At 38.3% G+C, this 27,750-nt stretch overlaps 1 protein-coding gene across 1 annotated transcript in view; it reads left to right on the forward strand.

Moving 5' to 3' along the window:
- ATP6V0E1 (ATPase H+ transporting V0 subunit e1) overlaps positions 1-27,750 on the forward strand; it is a 46,069-nt gene that overhangs the window by 943 nt on the left and 17,376 nt on the right. The window contains exon 2 of the mRNA XM_036752977.1: positions 6,252-6,299. Within this exon, the coding sequence (XP_036608872.1) occupies positions 6,252-6,299 (48 nt within the window). The remainder of the gene's footprint in view (positions 1-6,251; positions 6,300-27,750) is intronic.

Raw genomic sequence — 27,750 nt, forward strand, 5'->3', positions numbered from 1 at the left:
TTGCCTACTAAGTATCTACGGGCTGGGAAGTGTCTAAGGGTCCGCTTGCAATCCAGGTTTTCCAGTGTTGGGTGATAGGAAGTTAAGATCAGTGGCTTCAAGGTGTTCTTTTGAAGTCATCCTATGACCTTTAACTATTGAAGGGTAAAATTCCTTCTTTGAAACATGGCCCTTGTAATTAGTTAAGGGCACTAGATAAAGTTAGTTTTAGAGTTGGAAGAGGCTTTCTATTCAGCCTTTCTTAATTGGCCCAGCTACATGTGCCCTTCCTCCCAAAGTCACCTTGTATATATGTTGAATAATCATTATCTTCATAACTGATTATTTATATAGTACTTACCATGTGCCAGGCACTGTGCTAAGCACTTTAATTATCTCATTTGATCCTCACAACAACCCTGGGGGAGGGGTAGGTATTTTATTATTATTCTTATTTTACAGATGAGGAAACTGAGGCAAACAGCAGTTAAATGACTTGCCCAGGGTTACACAGCTAGTAAATGTCTGAGGCTGGACTTGAACTCAGGTCTTCCTGACTCCAGGAAGACTTCCTGACTTCCTGACCCAGTCCCTAGCCACCCTGCCACCTAGCAGCTCATCATATGCATCTGTAAATATGTGCACCTATATTTGTGCATAGTGCCTTTTCCATTAGAATGGAAACTCCAAGAAAGCCAAGACTTTCTTTCCCAGAGCCTAGCTCTGTGCCTGACACTTAGTAGGCACTTAATAAATGCATCCTGATTGATAGATCTGGGTCCCATTCTTTCTTTTTACAGATAAGGAAACTGAGGCCCTGACAAATGGAAGCCATATAACCCAAGATTACACATCTTAGGAAGTTGATTGCAGCCCTGGGTTGAATCCTAGTGCCCTTGCACTCTCAAAGCAGATTTCTGTCTGTTATACTGACTTCTGTATTCTCAGTGTAGGTTTTTTTTTATTACGTCAGCATGTTTTATAGTTGATCTTGTTTTAAAGCCTACTTCAAGACACTCTCTGGATCCTTTTTGCTCTTTAGTCACTTCTTGTAAGCTCAGGGTCATGTGGTTTGTAACTTAAGACTATAACTCACCCTTTGTCTGAAGTATCACTTAGTACTTGATATCTTGAAAATATTCATTTGGTCCAAGGCTGTTGTGAAAGTTGGTAGTTATTAAATAAACATTTGTTAAATGAATTACTCTCCCCCTTCTCCCCAATTCTTGAGTACAGGAAATGTTTTTCATTGTCTTTTTATCCCCAGCCTCTTGTATATGATAGGTAGATGCTTAATAAATGCTCATTGGATTGCATTAAGTTTACTACTGAAAAGTATTAAAAACCTAAAATACTTACTTCATCTGCAGCTTCTCTCAGAATCGTTCTTACCACTTAACATAAGTACGTATTTATGAGTATTTAGTTTAAAATATATGTATCTTAAAAGTTTACAAAGTAAATTTTCTGGTAGCATTTGAAAATGTGAAATTTCTTTTGCAATTATATGGATATACTTGGATTTTGTAATATTAGGGTTGGGTGTAATGCAGCAATTAAAAATTTAACATGTAAGAACTCTAGAGTTTTTTCTTATTACATTTTCTAAAATTTCTTATCCTTGAATTTCTGCCGTTCTGATGATTCATTGATTTGCTACCTACATCCGAGGTATCAAACGTGCACACCAGATGAGGATACCACTTTGGAGTGTAGCCAAAACCAGATTGAAATGTAATTGGGAAATAAGTAACAAAATAAATAAAAATACAATAAAATTAATTATTCCCCCCCCACACACACACTCCTTAAGTGCAGGAACTGTTTTTATTTTGTCTATATACATGTATTAATGCTAAGCAATATTAATATGTAGTTTTCTAAGTCAATATGTGGTCCACAGGGATCTTTATGTATGATATTTGGACCTCCGTTTCTGTTTGAGTTTGACACCATTGCTTTACGTTTTTCCATTCTGCACAGCAGTTCTTCCTCTAATAGTTCTCCCCTATGATCCTAATGAAACAAGCATTTATGATTATTGGTCATTTGTCCACTTCATACAGATCTACTCCTTAGTGCATTGCCATGCATGTAGTTGCTTAGTGTTTGTTGACTTCAGCAGGCTCCCAATATCTTGAGCCTTAGGACTCGAGGCTACTGACTGCATAGTTGATTACCAAGGACAAAGATCATTGACCTTTTAGTTTTCCGGCTGTACCTGAATGAAGCTATTTGACCAGCTACTTAGTGATATATTTTCCATATCCAAATTTTGATTCTCCGTGCTAATCTTCATTCTCTTTGTATATAGTAGTTGTTAAGGCAAAAGGAGTTTCTACACTTTATACTTTAAGGAACACGTACCATAGCCAGCTAATTTTTAAGTTTCAGTTTTCCCAACTCTAATATGGAAATATTAATATAATAATGCCTTTATCTAATAAATATGTCCCTTAAAAATATGTGCAAATCAAATTTAGTAAATTCACTTAATGTATTAAGAAACTCACTGTTTACAGGAACCCTATGGATAATCTGGGCAGTCTTTTTATAGTATAATCTTTTTTTTTTTAAACTAAATTTGAATTTTTTGTATCTTAACCTCAGAAAAGGGTTGTATTTGAAAGGTTCATGGAAAAGTCTTTTGTTTGAAACTTTTTGTAGAAAGAGTGTTATAAATGTTGATTGTTGGGCCTAAGGCTAAGCAACAAAAGCCTGTTTAAACCACAGTGTAGCTGAACTATATCACTAGTCTGGGTTCTGAGAGCAGGAAACCGGGCTGTGTGTGAAATGGGAAGAAGAAAGTCTCTCTCTTTCCTGAAATCACCTCTGTCCCTTGGCAAAATTTTGAAGAGAGTTTACCTTTTTTATGTCCTCTACCATGTCACTAGTCCCAGGCCTTCCCAAACCCAGAAAATGTCACCTTATCTCTACTATCTCTTTCCTATCCCACCCCACAATGCTTGATTTAGTTAACTCCAGGTACCTTTTAGAGAGCACAATCTGATTGAACACATTTATTTAATAAAGAGTAATAGCTATAGTAATTGTCATTTTCTATAGCATTCTTAGATGTGTATGGTTTTTACATTCATAATCTAATTTTATCTCCAGAACAACATTATAATGTAGGTGCTACAGTTATTATCCACATTTGACAGATGAGGAAACTGAGGTTTAGAGAGGTTAAGTAACTTGTTTATGTTCTTGTAATAAATGCCAAAGGCAAGATTTGAACCCTTGCCTCATCTGACTTAAAAGTCTAGTGTTCTTTGCATTACACCACTCTGCCACTGCATGAAGAGCCTCTTCTATGTAAGATGTAGGGGGGAGATAGAAAAATGAGTATGACACAGTGCCAGCCATGAAGGATGTAGTTGAGAAGAGAAAAGGAGGCATACCTCCCCTCTCAAAATTTTCTAAATTCTGCCTATTCACACTCTTGGGGGAATAATCATTGTAAGAAATCTTAGAGTTTTTTAGATAGTATGTGCTTCTCACATAGAACTTATTTTTCATTCATTCAATGAGTATTTGCGTTGCTAGTTAAAGAAGAGGTTACAAATGATATATAAGTCTAGGATCCTTGTCCTCCAAGGAACCAGAGGGGCAAGATCTGTAGTCAGAAGATTGGGTTCAAATCTGTGCTTCCACACCTAACACCTGTCTGTCTCTGGGCCCATCACTTCTCTAAGTGTCAGTTTCTTAAACACCTGTCCATCAGGAATTATTGATACTTATATGACCTACCTCACAGAATAGTAGGGAGGTACTTTGTAAGCCTTATTAAGAGACTGTAAATCTGGTTACATTATAGCAATATAGTTGGGGAGATGACAGATGCTTACAGTAGACACACATTCATGAAACAGTTAAGTAACAGATCCAGGAAGAGATGAAGTGTCCAAGTGAGTGATACAGGTAGTTTTATGGGAGTTGTGTGCCAGAATAGTCTGAAACAATCTTTTGGAAAAGATGGAATTTGAACTGCACCTTGAAGGATAGTGAGATTTAAATAAATAGAGTCTGGATGAAAGGACACTTTACATGAGGTGAAAGCGTGAAGAAATTTTTGGAGTTAGGAATGAACATAATGAATGGGAATTTGTGTGGGGCAGTGAGGCTGGGGAGAATCGTTTTGGGGGAGAAGTAGGAGATTAAGTGGTATAGGAGCAGATGATAGATTCATATCCTGGGCTAAAGGGTTTATATTATACTCTGGGCAGTGAGAAGCCACTGAAGATTTCTAAGCAGAGAATTAACAAAATGAAAGGAGTTTTAGAAAGATTAATTTTCCCAATAGAGAAGTGATCAAAGGAAATGAACAGATAGTTTTCAGTGAAGAACTGTAAACTATCAACCAAAGCAAGTTAACAAACATTTAAGTGCCTACTAGGCGTTGTGCTTAAGCACTTGGGATACAAAGAAGAGAAATACAGATGAAAGCAACTCTGAGATTTCACTTCATACCTCCATATTGGCAAAGATGATTTTTTTAAGAAATAGAAATAGTATTAAAGATAAGACAGATCTATCATACTTTGATATTGTCATAAATAGGTCCATTCTAAGGCTGTATAATTTGGAATTACATGAGAAAAGTTACTGAATTACTCATATATATCCTTTAATCCAGTTATCCCACTGTTGGGCATATACCTCAAGAAATAAAAGATAGAAAGGTCTCATGTATATAAAAATGTTAGAGGTAGCACTTTTTATGATAGCAAAAAACAAGAAACAAAGTGGCTGCCCATCAATTGATAAATGGCTGGAAATTTTGTGGCATATAAAAATAGGGTCATAGATCTTGAGTGGGAAAGGGACTTCAGAAGCTATCTAGTCCAGCCCTTTTACAGTGAGCAAGCCGAAATCCCAAAGTGGTTAATGACTTACCCAAGTTCACACAAGGTAATATGCATTATAGGCAGAATTTGAACCTAGGTACTCTAACTCCATTGAACTATAAGAAAAAAACATAAAAAATTTCACAGAAATATGGGAAGACTTGTATTAATTGATTCAAAGTAATATGAGTTGAACAAAAAGAATAATAAACACGTAACAGCACATTTAATAATGTAAATGAAAATACCAAAAGGCAAGCCATCATCTGGTGAAATATAATGACCAGTATGAAGAATGAGTGATGAAACACGTCTCTCAATAGACTGGCGACAAGTGGGGGAATCATATAGGTATGGGCAAGATTTAAACTTGGATTCTCCTCACTCCAGCCCCAGCACTCTATCCATTGTGCTACCTCACTTCCCCAGTAGTTTATGTCTGAGGTGATAAGGGTTGACTGAATTGTGGTGGTGGTGGAGTAGCAGCACTGGGGTAGAAAGACATTTCATAGAGACAATCAACAGAATTTGATTCCTGAATTTCAAGAATGAAGAAAAAAGGGAAGAATCAAAAATGACTGAAAATATTGGTGACGTGAATAGAGGCAGCATGTAACAATGGAAGGAGCATTAGCTTTGGAGGCAGAGGACACAAGTATAAATCCTAGCTCTCCTTATTACTACTTGTGTGATATTGGACAAATCACTTCTTTGGTTCTCACTTTCCTTATCTATAAAAATGAAGGGGTAGGAGTGGACTAAATTACTTTTAAGGTCCCTTTTGCCCCTGAATCTGTGATTCTGTAATACTCTGAAATGGGAAGGGGGATAGGGCAGGAGAATGATATAGAAGAGGATTAATTTAGTTTTACATATTATGTTTGAGGATACGTGTAGATAAATAAAGGAAAATGGAACATAGGCAAGAAGTTTTGACTTTGAGAGTACAGGTGTTTTTTTATTTTTATTTTATTTTTTACATTTCTATTCTAACAGGTGACAATCGTTATAACTTTTTTCATGCAAATAGAAACAGTTTAATTTCCAGTTAGTTTACCTACTTTATCATAAACATTTGACTTACCTATTTAGGTTCACCAGTCAGGCGGGGATCAGAGATGAACAGTGTCCCAAAAGTCTTAGTGCAGTTTAAAGCTTTAATAACTTAAAATTTTAGTAAGTTAAAACTGCACTAAGATTTTGAGGCCACCCTGTATATCTTTCTACTAATATTTAAATATCTACTGTCTTCAGCTGTGCAACATACTGCAATGTATTAAGCATATAGGCACTGCTGCATGGTCCTATGGCTTAACTCCTGACAGTTTAGAAATGACCAAAACCAATGCAATAGAAGTGCTACAGTTCAGTCTTGCAGTTGTCTATCATGTGGCTGACTTATTTTGTTTCTTTCTCTTTTAGTGTTATCATTACCATGCTGATAACCTGTGCTGTTTGCTGCTATCTCTTGTGAGTATGCACAAGTATTGCTCTTGGGTATTTGTAACATGTGTAAATCAGAAGCAAACCTCTAGCCTTTAAGACTAAATTGAGAATCTAACGTATGCTGTTTTTCCCTGGACTTTTTTTCACACGTAACATCTAGAATCATCTCCTAGAAAATGCCGGAATATAATTTTTTACCTTAAGTTTTCTAGGGTTTTTTTTTAAGGTTTCTTAGGTTTTTCTAAGGTTTTATACCTTAAGATGTAGGAGAGATGTATAGATAATATATCCTTAAGGAAATGCTAATACGATTTCTTTGAGATTTATTGAGACCTAAAAATGATCCTGCTTTGCTCTTATATACATTTCACATTCTCTCTAATATGTATTCTTGCCTTCTTCATCTGACTATCTTGATCTGAAGCAGTCCTTGCTTGTTGTTTTTGTTCCTTTGGTAAATAAAATTTTGAGGTGGAATCATCTAGTAAGGATCCGTTTTTAAAATAATCAGTGCAAGTAATGTCTAATATGATAATAGCTTCCACTCGAAATGCTAGCTATTCTTATTATTAACTTGCATGAACTGTTGAATTAAATCTATTTTAGTATTTTAAAAGTGATGTCTTCTTTGACATGTATTTTTGGAATTCCATTCCTTAAACATTTTTGTCAGAAACTACAGTTCAACTATTTTAAGGGTTGGTGCCTTGAAATTTAAAAAAATAAGCCTTTGGGGCAGCTAGGTGGCACAGTGAGTAGAGCTCTGGCCCTGGAGTCAGGAGGACCTGAGTTCAAATCCGGCCTCAGACACTTGACACGTATGCTAGCTGTGTGACCTTGGGCAAGTCACTTAATCCCAATTGCCTTGCTGAAAAAAATAAGCCTTTTCTCCAATATTCCTAATCAACATCCTCTCCACCTCCCTTATACCAAAGAAAATATTTATGTACCAAACATTGCGTTAGGTGATGAGGTTACAGTAATAAAAATGAAACAGTCCTTATCTTCAAGGAGCTTACATTTTCACCTGGAGAGATGGCATATATATACAAACTGAATATAAGTTATATTTTTAGAAGACAAGACATGAGCAGTTGGGTGGATCAGGAAAGGCGTCATGTAGAAAGTGCTGTTTGAGCAGAATTTTAAAGGAATTAAAGGATTCTGAGAGGGGTGAAGTGAGAATGCATTTTGGGAATGGGGGACAGTTGGTAGAAGACAGGAAATGAGTGTCTTGTGCGAGGAAAAGCAAGAATGCCAGCTTGGCTGGACCAACAAGTATGAGAAGGAGGGAGTAATAGATAATAAGGTTGGCAAGTAGATTGCGGCCAGATTGTAAAGGACTTTAAAATCTAAACAGATGAGCTTATATCCTAAGGGCAGTGGGGAGCCATTGAAGTTTGTTAAGTAGGGAAGTAATATGGTTAGACCTGCACTTTAGGAAAATTGATTTGGAAGTAGTGTAGAAGGATGACAGGGAAGAGTTGTGAGGCAGAGAGACCAATTAGGAGCCTCTTGCAGTTGTCTGTGAGAGGGTCTACACTAGGTTGTGTTGTGAGCAGAGAGAAGGACACTGATACTGTGGAAGTAAAGAAAAGACTTGGCAACTGATTGGATATGTGAGGTGAGGGAGAATGGTGGATCAGGAACAAAGTCAAGATTGAAAAACCAAGTGATTGGAAAGGTGGTGGTACCTTGCCTATTTCTGTTGAGGGAAAATCAGGAGTGGGGGGAGGGCAAATTTTGGCGAAAAGATAATGAAACAGTTCAGTTATGAACATGTTGAGTTTGAGATGCCCATGAAACATTTAGTCTGAAATGTCCATTACGGAGTTGGAGATGTATAGTTGGAATTCAGAAGATACTGGGGCTGAATATATGGATCTGAGAGCCATCTGTGTACAAATAATAATTAAATCTATGGGAGCTGGTGGGGTCGTCAAATTAAGAAACTAGAAGAGGGCCTAACACAAAGCCATAGAGTTAGAAGGTCCCAGTATGGAACATAAACCAGCAAAGGACACTAATAAGGATTGGTCAGACAGGTAGAAGGAGAATCAGTGCAGAAAGGAGGAGAGTAGGGTGATCAGCAGTGTCATGCTGCTGAGAGGTCTAGAAGCGTGAAGATTGAGAAGAAGCCATCAGATCTGACGTTTAAAAAAATAACTTTAGAGGTGATAACTTTGAAAGAATGGCTTCAGTTGAATGATTAGGTTAGACACTAGATTGCAAAGGTTTGAGATTATGAGTGGCAGTGAGCATTTAAGTGCCTACTATGGGCCCTGTGCTAAGCTCTGGGGATACAAAGAATAATAAAATAATCCCTACTCTCAAGGAGCTCACAGTGTAATACAAACCAAATATAAACAGGATAGACTGAAGATAATTACAGAGGGAAGTCACTAGAATGGGGGCGTGGGGTTAGAGAAATTCTTCTTTCAGGAGGGACTTTAGCTGAGACTTGAAGGAAGTAAGGAGCTGGAGATAGGAGTGAAACCATTCTAGGCATGGGGGACAGCCAGTGAAAATACATGGAATTGGGAGATGGGTTGTCTTGTGTAAGGAACAGGAAGGAGGCCAGTGTCATTGGATTTCAGAGTATTGGGAGTGTGGGGGGAGGAGGGAGTAAGGTGCAAGAATATCCTGTTCTTTAGGAAGCTCACTTTGAAAGCTAAGTGAATGATAGACTAGAGTGTGGAGAGACTTGAAGCAAGAAGACCAACCAGAGGCTATTGCAGTATTCCAGGTATGAGATGATGCACTATGGTGGTGGCAGTGTCAGAGGAGGGAAGAGGTGCATATAGGAGAGATGTTGGCAAAGGCAGAATCAACGGGACTTGGCTACAGATTGGTTCTATGGAGGTGAATGACAGAGTGATGAAATCTAAGAATGACATCGAGATTTCAAGCCTGGGTGACTGGGAGGATGGTGGTGCTCTGGACAATAATAGGGAAGTTAAGAGGGAAGAGTTTGGGGAAAATGTAATGAGTTCAGTTTGGGACATTTTGAGTTTAAGGTGTCACCTATGAGACATCCAGTTTGAGATGTCCAATAGGCAGTTGGAGATGTGAGACTGGAGGTCAGGAGAGAGGTTTGGGCTAGATAAGTATCTGAAAAGAGAAGTGGAACAATGAGTATATGCAACTTTTCTTTCTACAAGTTTTGGTGAGAGAGATATAGAACAATATCTTGTACAGATGTAGAGTCTTGAGAGTTTGGGGGATCGATTAAGGAGATTTGGATGTTTTTGTAGGCAGCAGAGAAGAAACCAGTAGATAAAAGATTGAAGTTTATTAGCCAGAGAGGTGGGTGGTGGGCAGAGATAACACGAGCCCATCTACTCTATCCCTTTCCAGCCTTTCTGGTTGGCCTTGCTTGGCCTGAGGGCATGCACAGTGCAAAGTGTGCATGCTTCCTATTCAGAACCTAGGCTCCAGTGAAGTTACAACACAGGGCAAGCTGCCAGAAACACCTTGGATTCATTACAGGTTTGATTTTGAATTTTTGGTTGTTGCACATTCAGAAACCTGAGACTCTGGACTGGACAAGGGAAGAAATGGCATCAAGGGTAAGGCATTGGCCTTGGCTGGGAGAAGGGTCCCCTGTTGATCAGAGATTGAAATAAAGGAGGAGGGAATGAGGGATGATAGCAAGGGTTTTTGAGATGTAAACACCGGGAGAAACAAGACCGCACCAAGAATGTCTCTATTTCTTGGTAAAGTATGAAGCAGAATCCTCTTCTGAGAGGAAGAGGACAGTATGGGAGGTTTTAGGAGAGACTGGTAGGTTTGGAATGACCTCAGTGCAGAGTGGCTTAGAGAATTGATTAAAGAAAAATAAAAGGATTGTCATTCATGCTAAGGTCAGAGTCCAGTTAAGATTAGATAAACCATTGTCTAGAGGACCCATTTGACTCAGTTATATGATTTCCTCAAGCTCTGTTCCCCCTCAAGTAAGTAGGAGCTTAAGAGGTATAATTAAGTGTTGGGGTTGGACATAGGGCAGGGGAGTAGCAAGGGATTCAAGACTAGAGGGCCTTGTAGAATTTGAAAAGGTAAAAAGTGAGGTCAGTGAAAGGTAGATAAGCTTGGGAAAATACTGAAGAATGGAGGAATTTTAGGTCCCATTGAGAATGAAGAATAGACTCTGGAGGATTAGGGTACAGGGAGAGATGGGAAGAGAGGAGATTATGAACTGACAAAAGACTTTGAAAGTTTCTGATTTGAGTGAAATGATTGCGAGTAATGGGGAGATCAAATGAATGTCCTTCCCTGTATATGTGCAGCCTGCGTGAAGTGAAGAAGTATTCTTGAGAGTTGAGAACATTGTGGAATCAGAAGGTCAGATTGTTTGAAGGGAGCATCAACATAATGTCAGCAGAGTTGAGGTGGAGAAGAAAACTGAACTAAGCATTGAAGTCCTTGAAGGAGGGAGATGTCTTGTGGACCAGTAGATAATTGCTACTAACATGCTGATTGGGTGACAAACTAGAATGGCAAACCTCAAAGGAGAGGTTCCATAGTGAAGTTGCTAGCAGTAGAGTGGAAGTGGCTTTGGGGAGCAAGGAATATTCCAACTTCCCTTGAAGGATCAGTATGTCTAGTAGCATGAGAGAAAGTATAGCCAGTTCTGGAGACAGCAGATAGTGATGCACTATTATCATCAGCATAGCTGAGTCCCTGGAAGTAGATGTCTAGATGGAAGGAACCTAAGAGCAAGATGTCTGAAATGAAGGAAAGTTTAACCATGGAAAAGGATTTTCAGAGGGTACAGTAGAAGGCGCTAGAGTGGGACATGTAAAGAGTTAGATCAAGATGGATATAGATGAAGGAAAGGGAAGTTGGGGTTAGAGCAGCTTACACTTCGATTGTGCAGATTTATCATCACAGGGATTGGGAGAGGAAGAGATGGGGTAAGTTTATGAGTCAAATTCTGGCAGCCTCTTGCACTCATTGGACTCTGAAAGGAATGGAATGTACTTTCTATGGGTGGTCTTGATGGGGTGCTTGGATACTTGTGCTTGGACCCTAATTCTATCATCACATTTCTCCTTAGCCTCTGCTTGGGTGCCTGTGCCTGAACCCCAATTCCAAAATCACATCTCTCCCTAGCTTCAAAGCATTGGCCCTAGCAATTTCTCTCTAGCAAAGCAGGGCAGCATGCCCTAGCAAAATACTTATCACTCCTCCAGATGCTGTAGGCAGCTGTGCCTATCTACTCCCTGTGTACTGATAATTGGCTGTGCACTGGATCATAACAATATTCACTACTTACTGACCTTACTGATATGTATCCTAGATATAGTCAAATGTATACTCTCTTACATTTATTTTGTCTAACAAGACATTTGATGAAAGCCACCTAGATATTCCCAACAAGTCTTCCTAGTAGCTCCACCTTGGGCTGTTTCCCAGTGAATTCTGGGTAATATGCCTGCTGCAGTAGATACAAAAAGTGCATGTTCCTTTAAGAACTGACCACCCCTTAACCACTCCGTAATCCCACCCCAAAACACCTAATTGACATGTTTCACCCCTGAATCTCTGTATAAAAACTTTCCTGCACCCCTCTAAGGTTGCAGGTTCCTTAAGAACTGTTGCCCACTGTAAAGCGTAATAAATCTTTGCCTCCTTGACTTAAAGAATGCTTGAGATCTTGAATTCATTCCAGATGGCCCCGACCCTCTCCAGTACTCAGGTCCTTGAGGGGCACTCCCCTTCAACTGGGAACTCCAGTCCTGGGAACTTTAGTTTTGCAATTCCTGAATTCCTGGGTTTTTCTCCCTCAACAGTCTCAGCTCAACATCCCCTTGGTAGGGGTTGAAGAACATAATGTCTGCCAAACCTGTGTTTGGAGAAACAGATTGCTGCGGAACAGGACTGAAAAATGGAAAAAAGAACTTGGGAGCAGTACTCTTTCTTAGTGTTTCTATAGCATTCTTTTTCATAGGGTGAGATAATTCTGAAGACAGCCAATCACAGATAAAGATGAGGCAGATCCCTGGTTCTGTGGTTATCCTGTTGCAACTTGGACTTAGATTGTTGCACGTGTGCTATCTGGTCAGTCATTTGCTCCCTTGTTTTGGTCATGTTCTCGAACATTATCGCTGTTGCTGTATTTTAGTTCTATACAGGTCTTGTGTAAGTCAGAACTGTGGTATTTAATTTCCTTTGGAACTTTAGGTTAAGATCCTGTTAGAATCTACTTCGCTATGCTCTCCAGACAATTTAAATCAGCCACAGAACTGTTTGTGTTTATTTGGAGATGTAGGGGCCTTTTTAGGGATTACTTAGGGAAGTTTGAGGAATGGCATAGATGGTACTTTATAGATAGTACTCTGAGCTCTTCTGAGATTTGAGGGCAGAAAAAGGATAGCCAGTACAGTGCAGTAGAAAGATCACATGTGATTTGAACTTAGAGGACCCTTGAGTTTGAAGCCCAGCACTTAGTAGTTGTGTGACCCAGTGCCAACTGTATGAAACTCCCCTTTCTTCATCTGTAAAATGAGGAGGTTGGTAACTGAAGTCCTTCCATCTCTAACTCTGTGATCATGAGCCTATAAAATGAACTGCAATATGAAGAATTTATAGAAGTTTGTTATACATTGAACTAAAACCAGAGAGATTTTCCTTAGTCTGCAGTAGTGTAGGTGTGGTCTTGCCTAAAGGCTATGGACTAGATGACCTCTTTTCCAGTTCTGTGATTCTAAATGGAACCATTTTCTGATTACAAAACCTCATTTCCTGTTTTGCAAATATTCACTTATCTTCCTTGCTTCTTTTAATCTGTAAGGTAGGTAGTAGCATTTTCTTTTTCAAATGAGAAAATTAAGGTACAGAGGAGATTATAACCAAGCTTATACCTTGATCCTTGATTAGGTCTAATGAAACATTTCTTTCTTCCCCCTCCTCCAAAAAAAGAATCCTTTTTGTACTTGGGTTAATCGATTCCTTTATCTAAACTTTTTCTTTTTAGGGGTACTATGGGGAAGATGTGAAGAATACTTCAGATTTAAGTGAAAATTTTGTCTAATGGGGCTTTAATTTTGGGAAACACCAGATAATAGCGCTAAGTCAAGGCATAAAGAGGTGGGACTGAATTTGGTACTAGAGAACCTGTGTTTAGATTCTGCCTCTGCTTACTTAGTACCTTTATGATCCTGAGCAAGTCACTTAATATCTTTAGGCTTAATTTTCTTCCTGTGTAAAATTGAAGGGATTGGATAAAATCTTTCAGCTTCTTTCTAGCTCTAAATTCTATAATCTGATTGTTTACTAGATCATTTTTCACTTCCCAGAAAGTATTCATACATGGCCTCCTAGAAAAGGGTCACATAAAAAGAACACCACACAGTCTCTACTGCAAACTTAAATGTTACTGAAGACGTTCATTTTTTAGGATGTAAGGAATGCAGGGGTTTTTTTTTTCTTTCAAAAAATAGCGTTTGTTTTATTGAATTTTGCTTTACTTTAGTTTATGATATCAAGCTCTGTCCTCATTTGTAAAATGATGAGGTTGTACTAGATGAACCCATAGGAACCCTTCCAATTCTAAATTCCTGTGATACTCTTTTAGTGAACATTTACTTGAAAAATATGAGAGTCAAATTCCAAAATATATTTTAAGTGCACTTATCTTAATCTAACTGGCAAGGGATGCGGCATTGGATAAATTTTGAAACTCAAAGACATTTAGCATTTTGTTTCAGTGATTCTTAATGTCTTAAAGAGAATTTATTTGGATTAAAACATCTGAATTTGCGAAGGACTTTGGATTTGCTAAATAAAGGACTGTTTTGAAATGCAGCTTTTTTCTGTTTTCAGTAATAGGGCTGTTTCAGGAAATGACAAATCTTTCTAGCCTGTGCTAGTTTGGGTTATAAAACAAGGGGGATTTAACTTGTTTGAGCACTGCAGAAATCAGGATCTATACAAGTACAATCCTCTTTCTGTTAATGGTTTAGCAAGTCTAAAAAATAACTTGCATATTTTAAGGCTACTATCAATTCACTAGTTTTATTAACATTTGAAAGATTGCTTTAATCCCTTGAAATTAATAACATTAATTATTATGAATTTAAACCTACTTGGTCATGTGTTAATTTCATAAGTTTTCATTTTCCCAGTAAGAAGCTGAGTTTAAGGATTAAGCCATAAATAGTGATCTTATATTTTGAAGATGCAGTTGCTTCTTGGAAAATATGAAAAGGTCCTCCGTTGATAGTCTATATCTTGTTTGTACATACTTGAATAGTTGTTTCATATTGTTTCCCTTGTTAGAAGGTGAGCTCCTTGAGAGCAGGGACTGACTTTTACCTTTCCTTGTATTGCCAGCATTTAGCACAGGGCCTAGCACCTATTAGGCACTTCATAAATGCTTGTTGTTGACTGGTTATCATTTATCTGTTGGTAATTCTTATCAGGGGTTCTTTTGTATAGTTCCTTATTAACTCTTGCTACTCACTATGAATTGTAAACCACAGAAGCTCAGTCAACTTTCATACATATCTCCAATCTCATCAGTGTAGCTACTCCCTCCAGTGATCCAGTTCACATTCCAACTGTCCTACACAAAAGCTTTTCTACATCCCATAAGACTTCTGTATAAGGAGTCCACTCTGTGTACTGTAGGCTAGTTATTCAGTACTAGGGATCATACAAGCTGTCTACTGATTTTCCCACTTTCTTGCTACATGATGGGCTCATCTTTTTTTCTAAGCATACATCTTCTTGATGAGATATTTTGCACTTATTTATTTATAATGTAAAGTAGCCTGCTCACTCTCATCATATATTTCTTTGTTGCCCTTTGAGTAACTTTTAACTTTAATTTTTTGTAGAGTGTGGAATTCCCTGATTTACAGACATACAGCATAACCAGAGGAATAGTAATGCTTAATATTAATAGGTTTTTACTTTTAGCTTGTGATCGTTCCCAAAGGCAGACTAGCCAACTCTCTTTTATCTCTTCAGCTCTAGGCCCAAATCGCTGTTCGTGTATTGTGTCTATCCAAGATGTATACTCTGATAGACTAATTCTATAGGTTATCTACCCAACTGCACTTCATAGTGTAGAAAATACCCATCTTTCACTTGTGGATAATTAATTCTGTGGCTAGTTGGGTTCAGCAGTGAGCTAGTTTCCTGGGAACAGGGACTGTTTAGTGCATAGCACAGTGCCTGGCACATAGTAGGTACTTAGTAATGCTTAATGACTGAACTCCTTTAATTATAGATCTCATTTAAGAGGCTCTCCTGTGTTCTAAGTCCTGATGCCAGTAGTATAATGGCACATGCAGTTAGCATTTGATGGACCTCACCATCCATAGGAAATCTCTCTTCAAATTAGACTCTGCTGGATATAGTCCATGACTGTGGGGAAAGACCATAAGTGAACATGTCTTCCTATTTTATTCCTTACTTGATCTTCATAAGCAAAAGGTCATTGAACTAAGTTATCTCTGTTATTCTATCTTTCAGGGAATCTTGTATGATTTTGATAGATAAGGAAGAAAAACCTTGTTGGTGGTTTTCTTGCAGTCTGAAGAAGCACAATGGGATTTTGTTTTCTTTGCACATTTCAGTGAATTGGGTGAATGTAAATGTATGGCTTAGCATACAGTATTTTTTGCAGAAGCCTGCCTGTTTCGTTCTTTTACTTTCATCATGGATACCCTCAGCATATGTGTAGAGTAATCTTAGAAAATTTTGTAGATATAGGAAAGTAGGCATATCTGTTAGTAGTTATTGATATTATGTTAGTCATCTCTTTTGGGTAATATTTGGGTTTTTTTGTGGGTCTTTGGTATCTTTCCTGTATGAGAATTGATTCTTCAAAATTGTGTTTCTTCTAACCACATATCTTCTCTTTGTATTCTTAGTCTAGTCCTGCCGCTTTTTTTTCCCATTGTTTTCCTCACTTCACATAGCTATTTCCTCTTATATCACATTAAGGCTTCTGATATTCATATGTGCTGGTTCCACTGTCATTGATGATGAAAAGAATTTTTTATAGTAGTATCCACAGATCTTTTCCATTTTTCGTTTCTTTTGTCCTCTGTCCATTTTTATCCTTTAGTGCTTTCAGGATAACTTTGCTCAGTCAGCCATACTTTGTTTGCTTTTCTCTCCCCAGTTTCTGTTTTATGAGGCTAGTGCTGCTTGTACCATCTTTCTCTATGACATTTAAGAATGAATTTATATTCTAAACAAGTTATTTTAACTGCTTGATTAGGAGATCAAGTCTTACTGAGGCAGTTTCTAGGCTTTTTTGTCTTATAGTTATGACAGTTGATTTACAAACATCTTTAGGAGGTTTTTGTAATAGGTGTTGACTTATTCTTTTATCTACTTTCCTTTGTCTTAATTATCATCCTGATTAAATAGGTCAATCTGGCATTGCCCCTTCTGATTTTAATTCTTCCACTTTGGTAATGATTTTTTGAAATTTTTATTCTAATGAGTCTGTGTTTTGATTGTTCAGACACAGCTTATTCAGGAATGAGTACCATATCATTAACCCAGAGTTTTATTTCTGTTAAAATAAAATCAGTTTCAGTTATTTTTGATAATATTTGGTGCCTGCCATGTCCTATGTTTCCCAACTCTTTTCTCTAAGAAATCATTCATATTGCCTATGAGAATTCTACAGTCTACAGACTGTTGAGCCTCTCTTCTCATTCCTGAACCATATTTCTCAACATATTTTTTGTTTTACCTATGCCTATTTTTAAATTGAATTCAAGGAATATTAAAGTAAATGTTATTTGACGTGTCTCATAGAGTTCTTCATAGACATTCTCAGTCTCTTTATCTTCTGTAATAAGATGTTGCTGTATATGCCAAGCTTATTTTCATGGTAATATTTTTGCAAATGCTTATCACTAAAATAAACTCCCTTCCTTTTTGTTGGAGGTCTGGGGAGACTATGGGTATAGAATATTGCATAAGCTATTAGGTATAGTTAATATGTCAGTTGGTTTTGCAGACAAACTATTTAAAAAATTTGTTTTGAGGGGCAGTTAGGTGGCGCAGTGAGTAGAGCACCGGCCCTGGAGTCAGGAGGACCTGAGTTCAGATGCGGCCTCAGACACTTGACACTTGTACTAGCTAGTACAAGTGACCTTGGGCAAGTCACTTAACCCCAATTGCCCTGCCAAAAAGCAAAAAAAAAAAAATTGTTTTGAGAGAAGTCTTGATAAGTAGAGTTTGGAGAGGAGTAAATTTAGAAATTAATGTAGTATAAAAACAAAGCATCAATACAACTTGTTTTAAAATGCTTCTTTTGAACACTCCAGTCTAAGATGATCAAATATCCCATTAAATAATGTTTCTTGTTGCCTTTGGATGCAGAATAAACCCCAAACTGCCAACTCCTTTATTTGCTTTCGTTCAGTCCTTTCATTTAGCTGCAACTCAGTTTTCTCTTCCAGTTTTAGTTATAGGAAGGATGTCAAGCTTGATACAGTTAAATTCCTTAAGTAATACATCCACTCAGTAACTTTACAAGGATCCCATGTTTAAAGTACTAATGGCTAAGTTAATGTTTATGGATAGCTTAAAAACTGATTTCTTAGCACCCAGTTTTCTGCTACCCTTGTTGCAGAAATTGTAGGGAAAACATGGCACTGAGGACATTACTTATTTTTTTTCCTTTGTTTCATGTGCCACCCTAATCAGCTTTTTGATGATGAGCATATTCTTAATTAACTTAGTTCTCAGAAATCAGATGTAGTCTGTTCCCTGCACTACACTGAACCCTTTTCAGCCTGGTAGAACCTGGCAAAGCTTGTGTTATTCTACTGTAGATTTTTAAGGACCCCCTGAGGGTCAGCTCAGCCCAAAACTAGTAAGCACTAGTTTCCAGGATTTAGGTTTAGGGTTGTTACCCCCGTCAGAATGTGTCTGGAATGTTAAGTCAACATTGTAAGGAGTCATTTGCCCTGAGCAAATAACTTGTACCTAGCACTTAGTAAACAAATCTGGTTTAAATTTTTTTGGCCTGTTTTCCATCTCAACAAGAAATCAGTCAAGAAGCATTTATAGTGCTTACTATGTACCAGACATTGTGGACACTGGGGATACCAAGAAAGGCAAAAACACAAAAAGAGTCCTTGCCCTCAAGGAGCTTATTATACCTCTGGAGGAGGACAACACCTAGATAAATAAGTACGTATAAGATAAATAGAGACTAGAAGGAAGGTAACCTTAGAGCAGAAGGCTGAAGTGGATGGAGGGGACCAGGAAGGCTTTCTGCAAAAGGTAGCATTTAAGCTGTGTCTGGAAAGAAGGCAGGAATGTCAAGAGGTGAAGAGTATTTCAGGCACTGAGACAGCCAGTGTAAAAGCATAGAGATGGAATATCTTGTGCAAAGAATAGTAAGTAGGACAATACTGATACTCTAGATTGTAGACTATGTAGAAGAAAGTAAATCAAAAGAAGACTGGAAAGATAGGAAAGGCCTACCTTAAATACCAAGCATAGGACTTTATATTTGATCCTGGAGGTAATAGAGAGTCACTGGCATTTGTTGAACCTGGGGGTGACATGTCAGACCTGCATTTTAGGAAAATCACTTTGCCTGCTGGGTCTACCCACTCCAATCTCTACCCACTGTCTCTCCTTACCTCCTATCCTGTGGGGACATCCAGTTCAAAATATTCAATGAGCACTTGAAAATAATTAAGATATTTTAGAAAATTGGGGTCTAGTAAATTTTTTGTTTGTTCTTTTTGATTCTCACAGCTAATAGAAGGAAATTGGAATTTGTATTTATAAAGCAATGGATAATGCAAACAGATTTGGTTTTGGAATGAAGAGGTACACCTTTCTTGACTCTTCTTGCTTCGGGTTCAGTTGATGGTGGATAATGGGAGGAAGTTTTTAGTTTTTACGGATAGTTTAAAAGGCAAGTCTTCAACTCTTACACGAGAGCAGAGAGAGAAAGTGTGTGTGTGTAAGAAAAGTTTCTGAAGGATTTTTCAAGAGCTTTATTTTTTCTTATCCTTCCCAGTGCCTACTGTAGATGTTACATTGCAGTAATGGTGTTTAATAATGCTAAATAAAGATATGATTTGAAGTTTGGTTATATTAGCTGAATATTTTCTAAGAAGCAAGACTTAATAATGAGAGGGTAAATGCCATAGACTTCCAAAGGATGAGAATATTACTCGAGAGATTTCAAGAAGCATTCATCTCTTTCAACAAAGGGCAATATTTTGACAGGTTGTAAGAGTGAGATAGACACTACAAGCCAAGAAAACAGAATGACCAAAAAGTATTTGTGATTGGTAGAGAGGGATATGAGAAGCTCAGGTTAATAAGGTCATGAAACAAGTTAAGTAGTTCAGTTTGGCTGGAGCAGAGGGACTATGTAGCAGAGTACGTGTCAAGGAAATAGTAAAAAAGTAGAAGATTGATGGAAAAATAACTTGGGTTTTATTCAGTAGGTAATAGTTGGTGAACAAAAGGAGTAACATAACCACTGGGATGTTTTTAGGAAGGTTATTGTGGCAATAGTGTGTAGGGAAAAGAGCTGGGGAGACCAGTTCAGCATCTGTTAAAGTAGTATAGGCCAGTACTCCCCAATTAAGAAAAAGAAAATTGAGTATATGCTTCTAATATGTGTATATTTATGTATAAATTATATGCATACACATGTTACTGTACTAATAATTACATGCGTTATAAAGGTACACAGAAATGAAATTTTAAAAGGATGATATAAATGTGAAATATTTCATTCAAAGGGTAAGCTAGAGAGCAGTGGAGTTAATTGAGTAGGGAAGTAACATGGTCAGACTAATATTTTAGGACAGGGGTGGTGAACCTGCAGCCTTGAGGCCACTTGTGGCCTCCTAGATCCTTAATCCAGCCTTTCACTGAATCCATTGCCACATGTGGCCACCCCTGCTTTAGGAGAACCACTTTGACAGTTATATGTAGGAGGAAATGGAGAGAGGAAAGGCTTAAGGTATAGGAAACCAATGAGGAGGCTATTGCAGCAGTCCAGGAAAGACACAGGAGGGCTTCAACTAGGGTTATGGCTACATCATTAGAAAGAATGCAAAAAAATGAGTGATAGAAACAATAAAATTTGGCAGTTGGTTTGATACATTGACTGAGGGAGACTGAGAGGCAAGGAAATGAAGAGTAGACTATGAGACCAAGGTTGTAAACTGGAAAGATAGTGGTACCCTTGGCAGGAACTAATAAATTTGGAAGAGGGGATGATTTGGGGGGAATGACAATGTAAGAGCAGCTACTGTCTGTCGTACACCAGCAATGCCTGCTTATCCTCTGCAGCTCACTCTGTTCTCTCCTGAACAGGTAGGGGGCACCAACCTGTCACTGCCCCTTCAAGGGGAGATGGAATGGAGGGTGGAGATAAGGTACATTGGGGGAAAGGGTAGGCATAGTTATTTTGAAGTCAAACCCCACAATTATCCTACCCACTTTACTGCTTTCTAGTTAATGATATACCTCTTGGGGTTAGGTCAGGGTGGGTAACGTGCAGTCTCAAGGTCACATGTGGCCCTCTAAGTCCTCGAGTAGGGTCCTTTGAATCCAAACTTCACAAAACAAGGGGATTTGGTCTGTGAAGTTTGAATTCGAAGGACCCCACTCGAGGACCTAGAGGGCCACATGTGACCTTGAGGCTGCACGTTCCCCACCCCTGGCTTAGGCTATAGCCCCCCTGTCCCCAACTTTAGAGACCACTGGTTTAGGTGATAATTAATAAGGATTTGAGTGAAAGTGAAGACAATGGAGAATAAAATGAAGGGAAATTTTGTTTTCAGGACTTAGCAACTGATTTGATAATGGAAAAAAAAAAAGGAAGAAGTCAAAGATGACTCCAGTGTCTGCAATCAGTCACCTTTTCTTTACTCATAGGGTCACCACTCTGGTTGAGGCCCTCATCACTTCTAGTCTGCATTATTGCAATAACCTCCAAAATTGCTCTAGTCTCTCCTCTCTCCAGTCCATCCTCTACACAGCTGCCAAAATAATCTCCCTTAAGAACTGGTTGGATCATGTCACCCACCCTTCAGCTAATCTTCAATGGTTCTTTCTTGCCTTTAGGAAAAAATACCAACTCTTCAGCTTTGGCATGTAAAACCATCACAATCTGGTTCTAGCTCACCTTTCCAGACTGAAGTCACATAACTCCCTTTTACACACTATCCATTCTGCTTGCTGTTTGCAAAACATGACATTACCTCTCCCACTTCTGTACCTTTGTGTGGGTTCTTCCACTAGCCTGTCATTAACTCCCTTTTCACCTTTACCTCTTAGAATCCTTGGCTTCCTCTTCCTCCAATATTCCTTTTCTTATCTACTCAGTTATTAATGCTCCTTCGCACATCAAATTATCTTGTACTTGTATCCCCCAAGCAAGGTGTAAGCTTCTTGAAGGAAGGCAAAGCCTTTATCATTTTATCTTTGCGTCCCCAACCCCTAGTACAGTCCTTTATATATAGCAGTTAGGTTCTGAACAAATATTTTTTGAATGAATAAATCCATTCAGCAAATATTTATTATATAGCAAATATTAGCAACAAAATCCAGGGAGGTGGTGGTACAAAACCAAAAGTAACACAGTTCTTACCCTCAAGGAGCCTTCATTCTAATGGAGAAGACATGTATCTATGTAAGCTAATACAGAACACATTCAGCATAAATGCAAGAAAGTTTGGGGAGGAGAACACTAATAGCTGGTGTGACCAAGAAAGGCTTCATGTAGAAGTTGATACTTGTGCTGCGTTTTGAAGGAAACCAAAGATTAGTTGGACAGCCAGTGTGAAGGCAGAAAGTTGTATGATTAAATTCCAAACTGATAAGTATCAAACAATAAGAGCTATAGGAGTTTTAAAAAATGGACCAATTGTCCTGAGATGAGATGAGACTCGGGCACAGAAAAAGAATAAATAGGCCTATACAGGGTGTCCCAAAAGTCTTAGGGCAGTTTTAATCGACTAAGCTTGAAACTGCCCTAAGACTTTTGGGACACCTGGTATGGGCAGAGGATATAAAAAACAAAATAGGGTGACAGTGAGAAGACTTGTCCATGCTGAATGGAGAGTTTGAAAGGTAAAATTGAATAGATAAGGCTAGCTCAGGAAGGGACTTAAAGATCATCGTATAAGGATCTTGGATTTTTTTCTTTCCTGTAAATGATCAGGAGGAGCCTGATCAAGGTTGATAAGGTTAAAGATAAGGGATTTGTTGATGATGGCTTCCTACGCAGTAGGCTATAAACTTCTCCATTGATACCTTGGTTAGGACATCGATGTAGCGATGATTAGTGTGAGCTCATTCACACCCCAATAATACCACATTAAAGATGATTGATTGGTTGGGTAGTGGTATATGGAGATATTTTGATTTGAGTCCTGGCTAACGTAGCATATCCAAACCTCTATAGGGCCTTTAAATGGGAGAGAACAAACATAGATCTGAGAGAACAGTGTGTGCAGAGCCAAGAGATAACAAATAGAAGAAGCTGTGGGTGTTCAAATGCAGTTCTCTGGAGAGGAAGCCTCCCCTAGTACCTCAAGGCTTGAATCAGGTAGCCCTGGGAAAGCAATAACTGCATGGCCCCAGAGAGGGAAGGCAGTGACTTGAAACACTGGCAGAACCTTGGAGGAGTTTCAGGACCAAGTTAGGAACCTGAGCCATAACGTGGAGGAAGAAATGCAGATCCTGCCCTTTTATTCTAAACAGGTCCAGGGTGAGGGAGAATAACTTTGTTGAGATCCTCAGTGCTTTTCTTTTTTGGGGGGGATGGCGAGGTGGGGGAGAGGGGAGTAGGTAAGGGAAGGGTTCAACCACAATCAATTGATTTAGGACTCATTTATTAAGCCCTGTGTCAGTCACTGCCCTGAGTGCTGGGAATACAAGACTCCAAAGCAGAATTGTTTTATGCACTTGAGGAGCGCTTATAATGGGGAGACAATATGTGCATATGTAAATATGTATGATTGATATATTCACATGCACATACACAAAATAGATACACAGTAAACAAAGTAGAAGGCACCAAAGCCTCCTGGAGGAGGGGGCATGGGAACTCTTTCGTGAAGGAAATCAGGAATTCCAAGAGCCAGAGCTGTTGAGGGAAAGTATTTGAGGCATGGGGACAGCAAGTCCAGAGGCATGGAGACAGACAAGGGGCATAGCTTGGTGGGATTGTAAATTACATAGAGGGAAGTCATATGTTAGAAAACCACAGAGGTAGGAAAGGAACAGGTTGTGAAGAGCTTTCAGAATCAAAAAAGTTTCTTTTTTATCCTAGAGCTAACAGAGAACCACCGGAGTTCACTGGGTAGGAGGAGAGTGATGTGACAAGTGTGGTGTTTAAGAACAATCATTTCAGTTTCATGGGACTCACCAGAGAGGGAAAGAGTTGTCTTCTTGACTTTATGGACTCAGGAGCAAATACTTGTTTTTCAAATTTTCTGTCAAGTAAAATAAAGCCCATTCTATATTTCAGTGAATTGTTAGCTTAAATGTTCAAGGGGGGCTTAAGACCCTCATACTTTCTTAAAGGGAGTGTTTTGAAACAAGTCATTTGGGGAAGGTATGATATAAAGAGAGTGCCATTTGAATGTGTATGTGGAAAACCCAAAATTGAACCTGGACAGTGGAAATCATGTTAGATTTTGAGTCAAAAGCTTTGAGTCTAAATCTAGACTCTTCTATTTACTGTCTCTGTGGCTTGGGTAAATTCACTTAACCTCTCTGGGCCTCAGTTGTTTATCTGTAAAATGAAGCATTTGGGCTTGATGGTCTAGGACTGGGGTGGGGAACCTGCTTCCTCAAGGCCAAAGGTGGCTCTCTGGGTCTTCAAGTGTGGCCCTTTGAATCCAAACTTCCTTAATAAAAGGATTTGTTTTGTAAAACTTGGATTAGTCAAAAGGCCACCCCCAAGCACCTAGTAGGACACCTGTGGCCCCAAGTTTCCCACCCCGGTGTAGGAGGTCTCTTCCAGCTCTAAATGTATTATAAACCTCAAACTTTGGTTCTGAGCTACAGGTTTTATATATAAGCTCCCTGAAGGCAAGGGCAGTTTTGTTTTTCTTTCTAACTTTGTACCTGTTACAGTGCCTTGGACGTTGTAGAGACCTAGTATGTGTTAAATTGAATAGGCGTTGAGGAAACATTGGACAATCTTGAGCTGGGAGATGATCCTGTAAACAGATTATGCTGGTAGGTGGATTATAGGCAGAAGAAACTAGAGGCAGGAAGACCTGTTCCTATTAGGAAACTGTTGCCATAGACCAGGTGTGAGATATTAAATGGTGACTGGACTGAGAAGGGTATGTAATAGTACTATGTCGTGTTCTAGATATTGTTTTAATTCCAGTTTTTGCCATTATGCCGTAGAGTAGATCTTTAGGGCTCGAGAATGTTAACTTCTGCCTCCTAAAGGCAGTTATTCCTTTGCCTTTGCACTTCCGTTTTCCCCTCTTGGCTTTAGTTATTTTTCTGAAGATGGTTTATATATTTGCCTTTGTGGTCATTTCTCCAGACATAAGCTGATTGCTGAACTTCATAATATTTCATGGAGTTATGACTCTTAGATGTTTCCTCCATACCTAATTATAATTGTTTTGAAATGGATCAACCTTTAAATTATATCTTTTTATAATAATCTCTCTTCTCTGGAAAAAGCATTACCAAATAGAGATATCCCCTGCCTCATCCTTTGGATTTCAGTAAAATTATAAATGAGGATTTATTTTGCAAGTGTTCCCTCATTCCAGAGAACCAAAATAGATTTTGAAGTCTGTCTAGGGTAATGATTCTTATTGTTTGCTTATAAATAAAAATAAAACACAAGGTAAGGATAATTTAGTCTGTCTTTTAGCTTAGATGTTCTTCGAAAGACAGACTAAACAAAGATTCTAAGCAATAATTTCTGAAAATCAACTTCATTAAAATATTCAGTTTACATCTTGTGTTGTTTTCCATATTGTATTTGCCCCATGTGGAATTTTAAACAATTACTAAGCATCCCAAATTGTGTTCAAGAACTCAGTTTTCATACTAAGCTATAAATTCAAGTTGTCATTTTCTTCTCCCCAGGAATTTAAATATTTTAAAAACTGAAGTGATCAGAAAGTTTTAAGCCTCATTCTGAATTTCAGTCCGTTTGGCACGCCTCTTTAAACACCTTGCAGTTTGTATTCATTTAACAAAATTTTTTTTGAGTATATGCTATTTGCCAAGGGATAGTACATCGCATATCTCTTGAGTCAAGCATTCCTAAACCCTGAGGAGAAGGATACAAAGAGGGCTAAAACTGGGTCTCTGCCTTTGAGCCCTTGTGTGGGTGCAAAGCTCTCAGACGTGGTCTTGCCAGGGCTTTCTCTTCCCTCAGTTCTCCTTTTCATTTTATAGTCTAGTGGGAGAGGTAAGATATATATACAAATAATTATAACCAAAAAAAACCAACCTAAGAGAATTACAAATAAAAATGCCAAGAGAATTTTTGCCTAACAGGGGATCAGGCAGGGCTTCATTGTATGTGCGATACCAGGTAACGAATACTTAAGCCTCAAAGTTGTTGAACACCAAGCAGAGGTGCATAAAATTTTATTGCTGGTTATATGAGACTTCATGCCGTCTTGGGGAGGGAGGGGAGAGGGAGGGGAGAAAAACTGGAACTCAAAACTATGTAGAACCGTGTGTGGTAAACTAAAAATAAATAAAGAAATTTATAAAAAAAAAATTTTTATTGCTGTCTATAAAATCATGATATTTTTCAGTTCTTTATTTATTCTGTACACATTCAGAACCTTCCCTTTTCCTCTTTCCTAAACAGACTCTCACTCACATCCCTCAGTATAATTAATGTTATCAGATATTAGTTTGCAAAAGTTTCTGGACAATAGAGTTGTACATCATGTTAAAATGGGTAATCACAGTGAAACTAAAAGTATCATAGGATTTAGAGCCAGAGGAGATCCTGGAGATCATTTATTCCAACCCCTTTAATTTATAGGTGAGGAAGTTGAGGCCCAGAGAAGTAAACTGAACTTCCGTAAGTTATATAAGTAGAAAACTGAACTGGGGTGTGAAGTCATGACTTCTGACTCCAAATGCACTGCTTGTTCCAGTATTCTAGTCGGCTTCTTAAATTACGTAACAATTTCACGCAGTTATTTCTTTGTAAAATAGATCACAGAGATACCTATGGATCTGTTGTGGTTTGTTTGGAGGTCAGCTTTGACAGACTGTACTACCAAGTAGGATGAAAAGAGAAAACTGTTGGAGGATTTTGAAGAGAATAAGCCAGTGATAAAACCTAATAAAAGTCAGCTTCAAAGTTTCCTCCTTGACTTGAATACATTTTTAGTAGCCTTTAGGAGAAAGCACACTATCCTGGTAACCAGAGAATTTGGATTTTCTTGCAGTGAGACAGTGGAGAACCTACTTTTCTAGTTAGTGTATAAGAAATTTGTTACTATGTGTAGCACGTAGAATTGTGCCCACCCCACTTTCCTGTGTTCCCACTTTGGAAATAAGAGCAAATGATAAAGAAAGATGGGGAAGAAAGTAAAAATCTCTTCACATTGAAACAACATTGTAATTCAGGTAGGTTTTCTCTATGAAAGAGAATGTTAAAGATCTTTTCTGGCTACCGTAGGTTTCCTGCGAATATTCTTGAGCCCAAGTCAAGTTCCTTTGACTCCAGGGCTGCCTTGGTAGTTGAAATACGCTTAGATACTTAGTAACTGGGCTGGAGTTCAGGTTATAGAGACATGTGGAATGATTTGGCCAAATGTTAAGGGTACATTTAGTTCTTTTTGTACACATGAAGTAATAGACTCACTACTAGAATATGATCTCTCCTCCACCCACTTCCATCAATTCAAAGTGGAATTTTTTTCCTTTTAGTTCTTCTCTGTGTTTATCAGCTTCAAAGTGAAATTTTGAGTCAGGCTCAGATCAGAAGGATAGACATAGGGCTCAGCTGGTTGGAAATTTTTAATGAACTTGCCTGGAATGTATCTTGAGGGATTTACTTGAATTTTTTTTTAAAGTAAGTATTTTTGCTTAGGATAGAAACTTTTTAAAAAAAAAAAAGTATGTTATTAGTGGCTTTCGTCTGTCAGCAGGGACCCAGGAATCAATAGAATGTCTTTACAAGAGGCGTCATGGTTCAGTGGAAAGAACATAGGACTTAGAGTCAGAAAACCTTGGTTTGAATCCCAACTTTGCTATTTGCTACCTGCATGATGTTGGGCAAGTCTTTTAACCTTTCTGGGCTTCAGTTTCTCCTGTAAAATGAAAGAGTTAGACTAAATGACCTGGGTTCCTTCTGGTTCTAAATCTATGCTCTTTTTTTTTTCCTTTTTTTTTTTTTTTTTTTTTTTGATATTGACATATATCTAACCCCTACATAAGACTTGTGAATATATGCATACAGCTGTTTTTTCTCCGGTACATTCTCCTGTGGTAAACCGGATCA

The sequence above is a fragment of the Trichosurus vulpecula genome, chromosome 3 (genome assembly GCF_011100635.1).
Source record: "Trichosurus vulpecula isolate mTriVul1 chromosome 3, mTriVul1.pri, whole genome shotgun sequence".
In the NCBI taxonomy this organism is placed as follows: domain Eukaryota; kingdom Metazoa; phylum Chordata; class Mammalia; order Diprotodontia; family Phalangeridae; genus Trichosurus; species Trichosurus vulpecula.